General features: G+C 41.5%; 1 protein-coding gene across 2 annotated transcripts in view; it reads left to right on the top strand.

Annotated features, from left to right (window-relative positions):
• The window catches only part of LOC140359387 (complement C1q-like protein 2), a 249,498-nt gene extending 232,648 nt beyond the window's left edge, over nt 1-16,850 (top strand). Inside the window, exons 2-3 of one of the 2 annotated variants that reach the window (XM_072444289.1) lie at nt 11,318-12,019; nt 16,365-16,850. In XM_072444289.1, coding sequence (XP_072300390.1) covers nt 11,450-12,019; nt 16,365-16,544 — 750 coding nt within the window. In that variant the 5' untranslated portion in view covers nt 11,318-11,449 and the 3' untranslated portion in view covers nt 16,545-16,850. Of the gene's footprint in view, nt 1-11,262; nt 12,020-16,364 lie in introns of those variants that run through there. The other variant, XM_072444288.1, reaches the window with a different exon arrangement.
• The last annotated feature ends 457 nt before the right edge of the window (nt 16,851-17,307 follow it).

The raw sequence follows: 17,307 nt of genomic DNA, 5'->3' as shown, positions 1-17,307 counted from the left end.
CGTCACGGGTATTTTGTGTCCATGGCTCCAGCCTGAAAAGTCTGGGAAACTAACCAATGATCAAGGACTGGACTGACATAGTAATGGACATCAGACAAATGGAAAAAATTACATTCTGATTCTCATTTGCTCTCTGCATTGTGTTTTGTGTTTTTTTTAATTTATTTTTATTAATATGAATTAATCCAAGAGAGCGTAAAATTCAGCACCATGGACAGCGAAGAAGTAAAACACATTTTACACTTTGACACATGGATCACAGCAACAAAGTCCTGGTCTAAATTTCCAGACCGAGAGGATTCTTGTGCCTGTTGGTGCGTCTCTTACCAACACAACCTTAAAGTTTGAAAACACAAACTATGTGAAGAGCATGAACAACCGAAACAATAATTTTAAGTCCCAAAACACATAAAATATATACATTTTCACTGACAGAAGCTCATGTATTTCTTACTTTTTTCACAATAAAACATATTTTTAATGTCACCTCTCCACAGATCTGACCTGTAACGTACTGGCATCAACTGCTTGTAAGAGGTACAGGGTTAATGCCATACTACAGGACATTCCAGGCAGTGATACCATGGAGACAAGCAAGCGGCAGATCTTCCGATATTAAAAGACAAAAGAGAATGAATTTGGGCAAATATCTAATCCTGATTTTCTTGACAAGCATTTTTATAATTTCTGTTACCAATTTTAAATGCGCAATCCAACTTTTCAATCCAACTTTTCAATCCAACTTTTCAATCCAACTTTTCAATCCAACTGTATTTGTAGGGCATTTTAGAAAAAACAAAGTCGACCTAAGTGCTGAACAAAAATGAGCAAAAGATAATGTAAAATAACAGAACCATAAACACATAAAAATGAAACATTTCAAACTGTGTTAAAAAGCCAGATAGAAAGGCTGTTACTTTCAAATTTAACAGGACAATCCCATTTTTTTTTTAAAAGCATTAACTGGAATTAACTCTTTACGTTTTTTTCCCTCTCTCGGAACGTTGAACCTCCCCTGCGACCTTTACCTCTCCCAAAGTCAGCGCCCTCTCCTAGTGTGGCCCATTGTTCACTGCTTCAGTTGTTGGTACATGATAGATGGAGCCTCCTCAGCGGTGTGTGCGGAGTGAGCCATCAGCAGCAGCAGATAAATGCAGTGTCGCGGTCGTGGATGTGCGTAGGCCTACGGGATGCAAATGAGTACAGGGCCCAGCTGCCGTCTCCTTCTCCGCCCTTCAAACGCATTCTCAGGTCACTCGCACAAACTCACACTTTTCACAAACTGTAATCTGTTCTGCAAGTTATAAAGCACAGGAGGTTATTTGAGATACCTTATCATCAAATGTAGAAAAGAAAATTTATATTAAAAAAACATTGTAGACACTAAACATGAAGACTTTTTCGATAGTACTCACTAGTTCCCATCTGAACTGCTGCATGGGTGACCTTGCTGAGAGTCAGGCCTCACCCTCAGCAAGAGTACCCGTAGGAGCAGTGACATGTTCGGAGCTGGAGGAGCAGGAGCACACTGACACCATCAAAAACATCTGCGGGGCCCACACTGACCAACGCTGACCACTTGCACTGAGTGAATGCACTGAGTGCATTCAAAACACAGAAGATCAATATAATAGATCAAGATATGATCAAGATATGTGTTATGTCAAATACTGATCAGTAATAATAGGGTCTAGCTATACAGACCCTTTAAAACTTAGGAAACAAACGTTATAAATTCTAGGATGGAAGAAACTGGAGGCAAAAGTGAAGTGGAGCATAAAGTGATTTCTATGGAGAAACTGAGACTAAACTCAGAACTATCACAAAATATGAAAAATCAAGTAAAACCACTCAGATACATGTGAGTAATGTCACAGCCCAATTTAAACACATTTTATATTGAGGTACACATTAATACATTATTTATTAGGAGATTCTGAGAGAACATTTTGATGACTTTTAAAAATACTGACTAGCATTTTGGACCTAAGCTCTTCGCTCTCAAAATGCTGGCCTTCTGGTTGTCCCAAGAGTCTCTAAAAGCACAGTAGGAGGTAGAGCGTTTAGCTCCCAAGCTCCTGTGTTGTGGAATCAGCTCCTGTCCATGTTAAAGAGGCCGACACAGTTTCTTCATTTAAGACCAGGCTTAAAACGTTCCTCTTTGAAATCACTCTGTCTGTCCGTCTGAGGGAGTCGGATCCCTCCTTCACTGTGGAACTCCTTAAGGTTTCTACTTATTTCCCGAAGAGGTTTTGTAGTATTTCCTGGCTGAGAAGGAGGGTCTAAGGACAGGGGACCCTGGGACATTGCCAAGTCCCTATGAACATTGTTTAATCAGTTTTTCACTGTCACCCTCCGACTGCTCCAACTGCTGTTGTGATTTTGGGCGTTACAAAAATAAATTTAGTTAAATTGAATTGAGTTTTTAATTTTATCTAAAGATATATTATTTACTCTACCACAAATTATACTTTTTTATCAAGCTCTAATAGATTTTTAGGTCAATGTTTTTCCATCCTGTTTAATTTCAGTTCAGCATTCAGTACCATCATCCCATCTAATCAACCCCTGACTCGTCAACTAATTTATGCTCTTCCTAAGACACAGGCTGCAGCATTAGGTTAGGTTAAGCATCATTTGTTCCACCACTATTACAATTAAAGGTGGAATTGACGATTTTTTGGCGACAAATCTGAGTCTCATTTCCTCGTGGCGTGGACTGCCGATTAGTCCTGCCACGTAGCAATCATAGGATGCACCTACTGCTCACCCGCAGCCTCGTTCTGGCTCGTCCCCAAGAGAGCAGCACGTTTCCCTGTGTCTTAGCGCATTGATCTATCATAATATAGTTCCCTCAGTGTACAGGACAAAATTAAGACGGAGAAAGACAGTTCGAGCTGGTTCAGAAGAGACGAAAATCTACGGAGACGAGAGATGCGATGCGATCCGTCGCGCTAATAAACAACCGCACGTGTGGCAGCGAGGCTTTTTTCTGCTTCCGCACGAGGTGAGTGCACATGCGCACTTCCACTTGAATTCTCAAATCCTCCATTACGCCTTTAACACAGGGGTGTGTTCTTAGCCCCTTCCTGTACTCTCGCAAACTAGTCTCAATCATTAAGTTTCCAGATAACATAATTGTGATCCATGAGGACGATAAGGCTGCCTATCAAGAGGAGACTCAGCTCCAGACGGCATGATGTACAGATAACCTGCACCTGACAACTAATAAGACCAAGGAACACATTGTGGCCATGTAGGTGATCGTGGAGAAAGTGCCAAGGTTTAAATTGGGCCTGGACCACCAACACCTCCAGTCAAGGCCCACTAGCGCCTAGTCTTTTTGAGGACCCTGAAAAATAACCACCTGTCCTCTGCAAGCAATAGAGATGTCTGACAAACTGTATTACAACCTGGTTTGGGAACTGACAGTAAGAATGCCTGTTTGCAGATAAATTGCAAGTGTGAAACAGCTTTCCAAACAGTCTCCACCCCTTCTTCTCTTTACCTTTGAACTTAAATTGTAAGCCGTAAGTGATCAAGGGGCCCCAAGCAATTGCCTGTCCTGTTGGGTAACTATGCCTCTGAATATAAGACAGATATGTCATAGGGTGGAGCCTTCCAGGCAAAACAATAACATCACAAGCGTTACACCTTTAACTAAAATATGATGATTTAATCTAAATCAAAGACGGGGTGTTTATGAGCTGAGCAGCTGCATGGTGACAGCTGCAATGAGCCCACATCACTTTCATTAACACCTTCACACATGGGCCGCCCAAATGAGACACCTGTGTCCAACTCCCCGAGAGGACACCAGCAAGACAGAAAGACACATGTCCAACTGTGTCCAACTGTGAGAGCATCACTAACGTACAGATTCTACTCTCTTTTTATTTCAATCAAAGGTCCTATATATTCTAACATTATTCATGCTTAAAATATGTCACATTTTCTAAGTACTTGCCGTAGAATAATTAGAAACAACTGTGTATATAAAATATCTCAATGGGTCTTTTTATCATACAAGTTGTACAGAAAAGGCCAGGAGAGGACGCTGCCTGCACCTCTGACACACCAATAAAGACATGCTGAAGTGGAGCCTTTCTTGATTTCTAGATGATTATCTTTCAAAACTTGTCTCCATCAGCAAAGTTATAGACAGTGCTGCACCTTTAACAAAACACGTACAGATGAAACAACAACTGTGGGGATGTTTGTGATGAGGAAACCACATGTCAACGTGGTTAAATGCTCAAAAAATAGACATAGAATAGGGGATAAAACAACTGACCTTCAACAATTTTAGAATAATAAGACACAGCAAGATTTGGGTGTACGTACTTGCAGCTGTTCAGGAGCATGAGTGAGTGCGCCTGCAGCTAGACACTGTTGGTCCCGAGGAGAGGAGCTGACATTTAAACAAGAGGTGAGAGAAGAGGCACTTCTGTAACATTTAGTTTGCACCAGGGGCCATGTTAAGCTCTGGGAGGGCCAACACCAACACCTCACTGTCGCTGTGCCCTCCAGCTAGACACCAGTAGACAACAGGGGAATGGGTCAAGCACTGGCACCTTACCAAACTGCTAACATTGTTCACTTTGAGTTTGGCGTCCACCAGAGCAGTGTACCCAGACTTCTTGTGGGGCTTTCACACGTCCCCACTCATTTCAGTCTTATTTTAACAGCAGTAACCACTTATAATATGATTTGACCTATGAGGGATGTGTGATTTTGACAACAACAAAAAATATCTTGATAACAATATTCAGATGATGTTATGGCAAGCTGTCGGAAATGTGCCGTAACAGACAAATATTATTCAATATTTGTATATTTATTGACTTTAAACCATGCTCTTGAGTAGATTTACATTAGCATCTTATGTTTTAGAACAAAAAAAAGAATGACTTCATTCTGTTTTTTTCCCATGCGAAAACTGACCTTTGGACATTTACTGGCTGCAAAGAGAAAAACATTGGGGGGAGAAAAACCGCTAGCTTTCTGCCGACATGCTAATACAGCCACACAGTTGTAATGATTGTGATTTGAAGCAGAACTGCTCAGAATGAGTCTGGTGATGATTTATGGACTTAAAATGGGTGCAGAAGGTCTGAGAGCCTGGTCAAAGGTAAAATATGACATCAGGGAAATTCAAAACGCTTGGAGTGGAGAGGGAGTGAATGAAGCTAAATACAACTCCAGGTATATTTTTGATGAGGGAACAATGATAGAACATGATTAAAAGCTCAAAAAAGTTATTTTTGCATAATATGTGTCTGTGTTTATATATTATACGGCGTTAGCCTTCAAACATCACAAACTAGGAAAAACCAGGGCTGTTTTTACGACTGACAATTATTCTAACACAGAGCCTCAATAGAAAACATTACTGCTTTTAACTTAGATTATTGATTTAAGAATTATTTTTAAAAAGTTAGCATATATCCTAACAACCACAGACATGTTCTTATATCTAACAAAATTAACCAAATATAGTGGGCCACAACAATTTGACAAATATTTTGTGTTACTTGAGTTATTTCTTTTTAGTGAGAGTTATTTCTTTCTTGGATTACTTTGTATTTCTATGCGAGTGAGAGTGTTTTTAAGTATACACTTAACCACCTCTGCACATAAACAACAACAAGACCAGTAAAGCATGATGGGTTGGAAGAGCCGCTCATATTTTAACACAATGATATTCTGTTATTGAACTTCTTAATCTCTTAGTCATATTTATTCATAACAGTTGCCATGTCATTGAACCTTCAGGGCTGAGCTGTCAATCAATCCACACAATCCATCTTTTGTAATAGACAAAAAACAAATAGACCCATTTGTTGGCCGAGCCCCCAGCTGTCTCCTAGAGAAGTGTAGTCCGCTGGCAGAGGGAGTATGGATACGGCGGAGGGTGACGTTGATGCGATGTGACGTGTGGTGGCGGTTTAGTCCCGAGGCCGAGGAAGCAGGTTCTGTGGGAAACGGCACAGATCTGATGAGGGGCAGGCTCAGGGGTAACACGAAAACAACACAGACAAGGCACGTGGACATATCATCTACTGCAACCTTAATTTTACACTTCCATTGGAGTCACTGGACTCAGTTATTGCTTTTAAGGGTCAGCTTAAAACCTTTTTATTTATTAAGCCTTTTAATTGCATTTGTTTTAGCGGCTGATTTTACTGTATATTGTTGTATATGTATTGCTCACTGTAAATTTGTTGTGTTTTTATCGTTTTATTCTGTGTTTTGTGAAGCACTTTGTGACTTCTGTCTGTGAAAGGTGCTATACAAATAAAATTTACTTACTTACTTCCATTGCTCTGTTTGAAGGACAGCGGAGGGTAGGATCTGTTTTCACACAGACTTCAAGCTTAACGGGCACATATTATGCCAAATCGAGCTTTTAACTATATTGTAACATTATTCACTCATCTAAAACATAGCTGGAGTTAAGCTTCGTTCATGCTTGTTTCATTCATTCTGTTTTCGAGGTTTTCTTGCACAAATCCTCAGAAAACACATCACAAGTTTGAGACCTGGAGGTGGGAAGGACACATAAAACAAAGCTGAACGTGGAGTGTGGCATATGTGATATCCCCTCAGCCACAGAGCAACATCATGAGCTGTTTTTAGGACCATAAATAATCACCAGATGTTTTCGGAGCATTTCTACTCACAAATCACATTCATTACTAGCGTGTAATGGCAGGTTGCTAATGGCTTGCTTTTGTTTATTCCCCCATGGGAATTCCCTCTGCTGCCAGTGAGGGATCACCTGATTATAGGAAGTCATATAATATTTCAAGTTGTAATACATGAGATGCCAAAGCAGAGGTACAAGAGCACATTTTAACAAATACGAACAAAGCACGGGTGCACGGTGGCAAAGGCGGTTAGCGCTCTTGCCTCCCAAGAAGGAGATCATGTGTTCGATTCTCGGACCAGACCAACATCACATGATCTCTCTGGGTGGAGTCTGCATGTTCTCCCCGTGTTACCGTGGGTTCTCTCCGGGTTCTCCGGCTCCTCCCACCGTCCAAAGACATGCATGTGTTAGGTAAGATTGATGACTCTAAATTGGCCCTAGTGAATGAATGTGAGAGTGAAGTGTCTGTAATGTCTATGTCTCTGTGTTGGCCCTGCGACAAGTTGGCCACTGTCCAGGGTGTACCCCGCCTAAGGCCCGAAGTCACTGGGATAGGCTCCTGTCACCCGCGACCCCAAAAGGGAACAAGCGGTAGAAAATGGATGGATGGATGGATGGATGGACGAACAAAGCAGAATAAGTGTCCTTTTCATTCTGTGGACAAAGATTTCTGAGTGAATGGCTTTTGCGTCTTGAGTTCTGACACTCATTTTCACTTTTATACTTTTAGCTCATGTACCATTGTAACAACATCCTAGTTTTGTATGTCTGATCTGTGTGGTGTCTTCCTCATATTTACAGTGCTTGTTACAACTGCCCTGGGACATGATGGAGGTCAGCTGAGACAGTGTGCGACTTTACTGACAACACTATATGTATACGAAGTCAATGAGCCCATTTATTATTTTGTCATTTATTCAATTAAGAAAATGCGCAATGAGCCAAATTAAACTGAGATGAAGGTAATATATTCCGGTGCCCAAGGTCTCCAACTCATACTCGACAACACTGTTTTTGAGACGCATTTTGCCAAATCAACTTTTAAGGGCTTTCAACTATGTAATCATAGTTTTCCCTTCTTCTTTGGCCAGTAAATGTTGTATTTAGAGTGATTCATGCATGTTTGAATCATCTTTATTCCCCTGCTCTCTAGACACCATTGCTCCAACTATCCAAGTTTTCATCAATCCCAATATTCTGTACTTGGTGCTCAGTTTTTCTTTTTTTCTTAAACCCTGACTGTATCAGAAAGGGGCAGGCGCAAATCTGTGTTTTTAACAAGTAGTCAGTGGATTTGTTTCATTCTTAAGTCATGAAGTTATTAAGTAATAGTAGTGCTGTATTTAACAATTGGTTTGCTTTTCTGAGGTAGCACTATGTCAACCATGTCTGAGCTAAATTATGCAGTCATAATTTGAACACGAGTGATCGGTTGTTGTTTTCTTCCAATATATTTAGTGCCTGTGTATTAGGCACTGGTAAAAATATAACACTGAAAACACAAAAGACCAAGGGCCTAATCAAGAGAGCTCCAAATTCCACTTGAACGATTACGTATGCACAAAAGCCAAATTTTATGTACGTGAAAAAATATATATTATTGTTATTTATATATTCCCTGCGATGAGCTGGCCCCTGTCCAGGGTGTACCCCGCATAAGGCCCAAAGTCACTGACTGGAACCTATCCTAACGGGAACAAGCGGTAAAAAATGAATGAATGAACAATATTTAAGATTTAATTTCACTTGCAATCTTCACATCACTTCTCCTCCTCCTCCTCCTCCTCCTCCTCCTCCTCCTCCTCCTCCTCCTCCTCCTCCTCCTCCTCCTCCTCCTCCTCCTCCTCCTTCTTCTTCTTCTTCTTCTTCTTCTTCTTCTTCTTCTTCTTCTTCTTCTTCTTCTTCTTCTTCTTCTTCTTCTTCTTCTTCTTCTTCTTCTTCTTCTTCTTCTTCTTCTTCTTCTTCTTCTTCTTCTTCTTCTTCTTCTTCTTCTTCTTCTTCTTCTTCTTCTTCTTCTCCTCCTCCTCCTCCGCAGGGAAACAGTCACATCGATGACCTGTGGAGAAATGGTCTGAATAGAGAACTGGTCTTTACTCCGTATGGACGGTTCTTCATCTACCTCTAATGGACACAAAGTCATCCTTTCAGTAGTTGACCACTTTAGCAAAATGGCTCAATTCATACCACTGGCAAAATTTCCATCTGCCAAGGAGACAGAAGAGCTCATGTTGCGGCATGTTTTTCGGCTGCACGGTCTTCCCACCGACATTGTCTCAGATTGGAGAATACATTTTCTGGCGTGAGTTCTGTTCTCTTTTAGGGGCCACCGTTAGTCTGTCATCCAATGTGTTAATAGGTACCAGCCTCCCATGTTTCAATCCCAAAGAGAAGGGGACGTCCCTTGAGACAGGGTTCTGTCACAGTTCTACCTTTTTCCCTTTTGTTTATCCTCGGTCCAGTTTTATTTTCAGCCCGATCCGGTCCATCTTTAGCTACTTCTCTTGTTTTCCTGCTCTCCACAGCTGCTCTCATTCCCTTATCATCCCAGGGTAACCTATACATGTACCCTCTGTTCATTTAGTCATTGCTACATTGTTGACTAGTCAAGAGAGACACATTTATATCTGATCTTCTGCCTTTGTATTTGAAATCTGATTCAGAGTTTGTTTCCCCGTCTGATTTTCTGTTTAGATATTTTCCCATTTTTGGATGATATTTAGTTTGTGTCAATAAAGAAGTATTCACTTGCGATATTTACCTGCCTTCTTTGTCATTTTTGAGGCTTTCCTGTTTAAAGGACACTTTCTGTTTAACTTAACAAGGATTTACGTTTGGCTCATTCTTTGTGCTGCATTTGAGCTCAGGTTGACTGACAGCGACCCAAAAATGAGTTTGATACCCCTGCTTCAGAAACAAACACAAGAACATCTATAGTGAGTTGCCTCTTCACAGATCTGTAAATTGGCCTGGTTCTGCCATCAGGTTGTTTCCATAGCAATGGATTAAAACAACTTTCATCAAAAAGTATTCACAGAATAATGGTTCAATTCAGTTTCTTATTTAGCCCTGAATCTGTTTACTAAGTTAGATTCAATACCAATATATTTTCTGGGGTAATATCTTGTGCGAAAAGTTCTCGAATCAATCATCTGTTGTTTCGTGCAGCCTCCTCAATCATCTCTCCTTCCAAAACCACAGAAGTTGTTTTAAGTCAGCTGTAAAAGTCTGCTTGTGACGCCTGTTGTGCGTAGGCTCATTTGTCTCGTATCAAACGTGGTGTATGAGGGCTCCTGCTGGGCCGGGGCTGCTGGGGGAGAGAAGGGGAGGAAGTGAAGGATGCTGGGATTCATTTACACCCATCAGGGAGTGGCTGGGCGCAGAGGGGGAACTGAGAGGGGGAGAAGAGGATTTCCTGGTCCCTACAATGGAGAGGAGAGCTGTGGATTGGCACGAAGCACCAGTAAAAGTAAATGAACAGTCGTGTGACCCAATCTGAACCAGGTTTCACTTCTTTGATTTATTCATTTGTACATAAATCACTTCAGAACATGAAATAACAAAATTCTACAATCCCTATAGAGAATGGTGGTTCTCAAACTTGTTTCTGGCGACTCACTTTTTCTATTGGTCTCAGTTAGTCTGTGTCCACGCTGCTGCGGTTCAGTGCGTGCATTAACAGTTTTGAGAATAACTCAATGTTTTATGTGTTCGTGGCACCTACAGCTTGAACAAAGGTTGAATTTTGTGGTGATTTTCTTCCAATTTTCAAATTATGAGCTTTTTCTTGGTTGAAAATCCTTTGGTTTAAAAAAAAAGAAAAGCGTTTTAATCTTTAGTTTCGGCTTACTCTGCTCAGCTCTTGCAGCTCGCGCCGCCCTTGTCTCAAAATGTTGACCATGTTTCATGGCTTGAGTTATGCAGATGACAGCATGACATTTGACATAATGACATTTTCTTCTGTAAGAGCTCCAAACACACAGAAATCTGCGAGCCTCTCCAAGTGAAATTTTAACAGCATCCAAATCTAGAACGTGAACATGACCTACAGATAAAAGTAGAACACTGGAAATATCTCGATCCCTCTAACCATAACTACGATGTCAGATGGTGTAGACAGAATGATGTCATACATGTTTTCTTCATGAGGCAGAAGCAGCAGAGGTCTCTGTCTCTGAACACTGTGGAACACACAGGATAATACTCGACTGGAGTCTAAAACACATCTGTAAAAGCTTTTGGTGCTACTTCAGTGTGTGAGTGTGTGCAGACGTCAGCCTAATCACAAGTGTTTCACCTAACCATAAGGTCAGAGGTCACATTCAAACAGGTGTTTTCAGCAGAACAGCTCTGTTATGGATTTAATAATACAGAAGTTATAATATTTGTGAGATCATCTGTGTCTCCAGCTGCGAGCCTCTCTCTCTCTTCTCCAGCTGCGAGCCTCTCCCTCTCTCCCTCCCTCTCTCCCTCCCTCTCTCTCTCTCTCTCTCTCTCTCCCTCTCTCCTCTCTCTCTCTCTCTCTCTCTCTCTCTCTCTCTCTCTCTCTCTCTCTCTCACACACATTGGATAAAACCCAGGGCGCCACAGCTCGTGCCATTCACGCGCTCCATCCTCTGCCCTCTGCTCCTGGTCCCGGTCCAGATCCAGTCCGGTCTGGTCCCTCAGGTCTGGTCCGTCAGGTCCGGTGTTCTCGCCACCATTGGGTCTCCACGCCAGGCGGACTTGCTGTGTGTGTTCGGGTCCCGGTCCCGGTCCGTGCAGAGGAAGCGGCTCGTGGTAGCGGCGGTGTGCGTCGTCATGGTGCTCGCGCTGCTTATCGCCATCCCGCTACTCGTGCAGACGTCGCGTGCGGACGCGCACTATGAGATGATGGGCACGTGCCGCATGATCTGTGACCCGTACAGTCCCAGACCCAGTGCCACCGCTCTGGAGGCGCACGAGTTTAGCGCGCTCCCGAGCCCCGCGGCCGCGCACGCACCCAGAGGAGAGCCCGGACGTCCCGGTAAACCCGGACCACGTGGACACCCTGGAGAGCCGGGCCCACCGGGCCCCAGGGGCCCCCCGGGCATCGCGGGACGCACTAGCTCCAGCGCAGACGCGGCTCTGACCAATCACAGCGGGAACCATGTGGACACGGGCGCCATCGGTGCCGCGAGGATCGCGTTTTACGTGGGACTGAAGAACCCGCACGAAGGCTACGAGGTGCTGCGCTTTGATGACGTGGTCACGAACCTGGGAAACCACTATGACGCCAGCACCGGCAAGTTCACGTGCCAAGTGTCCGGGATTTACTACTTCACCTACCACGTCCTGATGCGCGGAGGTGACGGCACGAGCATGTGGGCGGACCTCTGCAAGAACGGACAGGTACGTGACCCTTGACGCACGGGGCTGTGACCATATGTGCCGCGGGACAGGCCCGTGCGTAATGGAGCAATTACGCACCAACAGTGCCGCGCAGCGCGCAGCGCAGAGCGCCCAGATGACGCACAGAACAGAGTGATTTGTGCTCAAAGTTAGACATCTCAGTTCACATACAATGATAGAAGACACATGTCAAATCATATCGGAACCATTTAGTGTATAATATGTAATTCTTAAATCCTTTGGGGAGCTGCTATAATCAAAAAGTAAAAAAAAAAATGCTAACAAATACAAACAAAGCCTCAGAATAATCTGCAAAGTAGAAATGGAAACCCGTTATTATGCTCACATAAAATGAATATTGACCTATTCTTTTGGGTGTAAATATTTGTAGTTTAGGTCAAATTCATTTTAACAGCTCACATTTTTCAAAGATTACACATCTTTGAAAACAAACTCCTGACAGTGAGACAAATCTAATCGAAATCCTTCATCTAATGTCTGCCTCCTGAACACTCGCTCATGTCTCCCATTTACAAAGCTCTGATTCCCCCATATAAAAACAGATAGTTTGATGTTATTTCAGAGTTGGAGAAGCTGTTACTTCTGCAAAACTTTGGGGAATTGTTTGGCTGTTATCTATTTAGGATTCTTAAAAAAAAAAAATGCAGATTTTTGCTGTGTTACAATCACAATCTTGTATGAGTGACTTCGAGCGTCAAACATATGGAGTTGTCTTAGTTGACCAAATTAATTATATTATTGAAATTTAAGAATTTATATGGAATAACAGCAAAAGGAGAAGATGTGGAGTCAGTTAGCTGAGGATTTTGGAATAAACCATGATTTTAATTAATATATAAATACACGGTTTACCAGTATTTTTCTGTATCAATAGTTGTAGCTGTGGAGTTTGGGTTATACATGGAGATACACATCCCCTTTTAAGCGGAGGACACAGTACACAACCTTCAGACTCGTAATGTGGACTGGACCGCAAAGTGGTTCTGGGGAAAGACGCAACTAGCACCAGTCGCAGTCATTCAAACTTGTTTAAATTAGGGCTGCCGCTAACGAGCCGCTAATTGATTATTTGAGCGATTATTCTATCGATTAATCTTTTAGTTGTTTAGAATGCAAAAGTCACGTGATGAAAAGATTTTTACTCAATTTGACAAAGATGAAGCTGAGGTGAGTCTGTTTGAGGATCTGGTGGAGCACATTTATGGACAGAAGAGTGTTTTCATCAAATACGCAGAATTTACACATTTTTCACATAATTTTCATGGATTTATACTACTTTTCTCAGCTCGTGGCACGTTTTGGAACCTAGACAAGTTCACAATTATTTGATTACTCAATTAGTTGATGGTTGTTTCAATAATCGATTAGTTGCAATTACTCAATTCACTTGTTGCTGCCCTAGTTTGAAATACCAGGCATTTAGACTGAAGCACATCGGCCAATGACAAGGAGCGGAGGACACACTGCAAACAGCATCTGGAGGATAACCTTCTATTATCATGTGTACAGAAAGAACAATGCACAGAAAATGGAAACAGCAATGGCGTGTGCTTAATATTCCTGCCTAAACATCAGATTAATAATATAAAAAGGGCATTGATTTGCTAATAAACAAACTGAACCATTTCACTCCCGGCGTGGCTCATCCTCCCTCTCTTTTCTCGTGTGGCGTGGCTCACTTCTGCCTCATAAACGATCCAAATGGTACAGGTTTTCCTGTTAAAATCCACAGAAAACATGTCTAACTTCTTCAAAAATGTCTTAGGACGATTACAGCCCTAGTGGATTCTGCATGTTGACCCTCTAAAGGCTGATAAAAATGGCTTTATTAATTATTGTTGGCGCCATTTTAATGTGTTTGCATAATTTTCCGAAAAACGACTACAAGTCTAATGAATCAGTCAGTTTCGGCCTGAAGAAAAGAAACAGGAAGAAGATTCGTCTTACATTTTTTTACATTTAGAAACGCAAGTGCAACATTTGAAATCCTAATTTCACAAACTCCTTTTAACTCCATATACAGTTGTGATGTTGATGAATGCAGTCAGGGAAACGAATGTCTTCTGGAAAAGTTCTTTGTTTGGATCTCCACAAAACAAAAAAATAACATATTCATTCAGACATGATATTGAGATCTCTGCAGAGGACAATAGTGTATCCCAAAATATATAATTGCAAACGTTGTGAGTTTGCTTCGTTGTTCAGACCGTTTAGAATGACTGTTATGCATTATGACGGCTACATTTCACTGAGAGGTTTAGAGAGGTTTGTAATCAACTTGTATGAAGCTTTTATGTGTTATTCATCATTAGTTCACTCAAATGATTAATTTCTGCTTGTTTGAGTAATACTGTATTGTCCTGCAACTGAAAATGGCTGTTTTCACCTACCCCCGCCCACTTCCCTGTACTTAGTTGTGATTATTTGAAAATATTAAGACTCTGAGTGACACATGTAGAGTTCTAAAATGTCTCGTTGCGACTTTTTAAAACTAAAAACACGTACAATGTGTTCTGCACTTTTGAACAGGAAGTCAATGGATCTTTTTCTATTGTTACACCATTCTAGAACAAAATTTACAATGTAACTTGTGATGGACTAAATGTAAAATTATGTAGTTATGAAAAAAAAAAAATCAAATCACAATGCTACACGTCTCCTTTAAAATCAACGGGGAAGTGAAGTGGGCATACCATAATAATTGTTTCGATATCACCAGTGCAATATCTTATTCTCTTATACACTTAATACAATTGCCACCTGTTTTATGTGCGTGATTGTTTTCTTTTCTGTTGCGTGATTTAAAAAATATTACTTTTTGCCTATCCAGCTGCATCAGGCTTTCCTAAACTTAATAAAATTCATGTACCTAGCGCTGCAACAATAGATCTACTAAAGCTAGCGGCACAGTAAAGGATCTTTCACCTGATTTTAGCCCTTTACGTACATGTATGTCCTGACAGAAAAGCTCAGTAAAGCTCAAAATATCAGCGTGTTAAGAGCTTATATCTTGCCGATATGTCCTCATCGCTGCTCCTTTTACGGCAGACAGACTCTCGATTGCAAATATAAAATACAGAAAGAAGTACCATGGACTTGATTGAAAAGAGCAGAAGAAGTCGCAGGCAGCACCCAGAGATCACCCGTGTGTGCTGTTTGTAAAAGGCTTACGAGTTTAGAAGCGATTATCTGTCGTGGCACTCCTCATGTCTGCGGAGTCAGTGTGATTCTGTTTCTATTGTTTGCAGGGTACAGGTCCAAAACATGAAATCTTAAGGTTCCATGGTGGTGAAAGGCTGCATCCTGCACACTTTTCGATCACACTTCACTTCAAATCAACAAGTGTGTCATGTCTTTAAATCGTAGCTGTGCAGACCTATTCAACTTACGGCCTGTGGGCTAAATCTGGCTCTCTAAACAACCTAATCCGGCCCAAAAAAAAAAAAAAAGCATAATCTCTTGTGTACTAGTTTAGATCTGGTTTTATTCTGGGTTGGTACTAGTTTTGTTCATGTCCAGTTTGGTACATTGTCTTGCTTCAGACCTGGTTTAGACCTGGTTTGATTCAGGTTTGGTCCTGGTTTGGATCTGGTTCATTTCTAGGTCAATACTAGGACTGGTCTGTTCCTGGTTTAGTCCTTGCTTAATTCTGCTGGTTTAATTCTGGTTCTGTCCTGGCTTGATTTAGCTTTAGACCTGGTTTGATCTCTCTGGCTTTAGACCTAGTTTAATTCTGCATTAGCCCTAGTTCAGACCCGAGTGGTACTGGTTCTAGGCCTGGTTTGATTCTGGTTCAGTTCTGGATTGCCAATTTCGCAGGGCAGTGTTTGTTAGGCCTTTTGTGTATTATTTTTCTACACAAATCAAAAATAGGGTTAGTTTTTTGTGTAGCTCTACTTTATGTGTACAACCGGCTTTATCCTGACTCGTCGACAATAAAAGATAATCATAATCGTATTTTGGACTACACAGACTCTGAAACACATATGAAATGACCCTTTTCATTGCAATAAAAGCAGCATTGCATCAATTAAAAACTTTTGTAAATATCCTCTATCTAGAAGCCATCAGTCATCACATTTAATTTTTTTTTGATAACAATATATATAAAAAGATTAAACGAGACGACTAATTGAAGAAACTATCATTGACATAACTACAACTGAAAGAACCGTTAGTTGCAGCCCTTATGCACGGTGCAGCCAAACATTCAGCTAGATGTTCCAAATCCTGTTTCAGATCTGGAGAAACCGCTCTGCTCCTGACGGGTTTTCAAACGCAGAGGACACTAAATGACCTTCTTCCTACTCTCTTTTGGTCCCAGGTGCGTGCCAGTGCCATAGCCCAAGACGCGGACCAGAACTACGACTACGCCAGTAACAGCGTGGTCCTCCACCTGGACTCTGGCGACGAGATCTACATCAAACTGGACGGAGGCAAGGCCCACGGCGGCAACAACAACAAGTACAGCACCTTCTCCGGCTTCCTGCTCTACCCGGACTAAACATCTACGCAGAAGACCACCTGATGATACATGTTCAAGTCCCTCCTCTCGGAATTGACCCATTCAGTGTCCTCTAAAGACTGAAAAGACAGGGAACCGTTCATCCATGACTGCGTGAAAAGAGAGTTTGTCGGTTCGTTCTTCCAAGCTACAGTCGTGACAGTTTCTGGCTCCAGACCGCTGACTTTGATGAGCTTTTAGAAGTGTTTTACTCTTCTAGAATATATTCAGAATTGTGTTTTGTTTCATTTGTGCAAGTTGGAGTGATAAGATGACGGAAACGAGCATGGATTTGGCCAACATGACCTAGGGCCAAGCCATACGGTGATAAAAAATAATAATTGGAAATCAATTCGTGATTAACTGCAATTTTGGCTGTTTTGTCGTATCGTCATTCACTATTTCTCAAACATAGACGCTTAAATCCATTCATTTATTCAATAGGTTGCTGTCATTTTCCTGAATTTGTTTATATCATAAGTTCAGATGGAGGACAGGGGCCTACAACTATGGGAGATTTTGAAAGAAATATCCAAAACATAAATCCATAAATGTTGATCCGTGTCATCATTTGTCTGGGATTTGTCCTATTAATCTCATGTCTTAAAAGTTGAATTATTGCACCACTTTCTGAGACTTTTTGTTTATTTGTGCTGAGAGATAAGACGTTGAACTTTGTGCCAGTTTTTGTTTCATGTAGATAGGCCCAACAATTATAAATATGAACCATAAATCAGGTCAACAAATCTGCAAACTGAGAATC

The sequence above is a fragment of the Eucyclogobius newberryi genome, unplaced genomic scaffold, assembly GCF_026437365.1.
Source record: "Eucyclogobius newberryi isolate DKJ021-1_F unplaced genomic scaffold, fEucNew1.0.hap1 SCAF_14, whole genome shotgun sequence".
Classification (NCBI taxonomy): Eukaryota; Metazoa; Chordata; class Actinopteri; order Gobiiformes; family Gobiidae; genus Eucyclogobius; species Eucyclogobius newberryi.
This window is presented reverse-complemented; position numbering and strand designations above follow the sequence as displayed.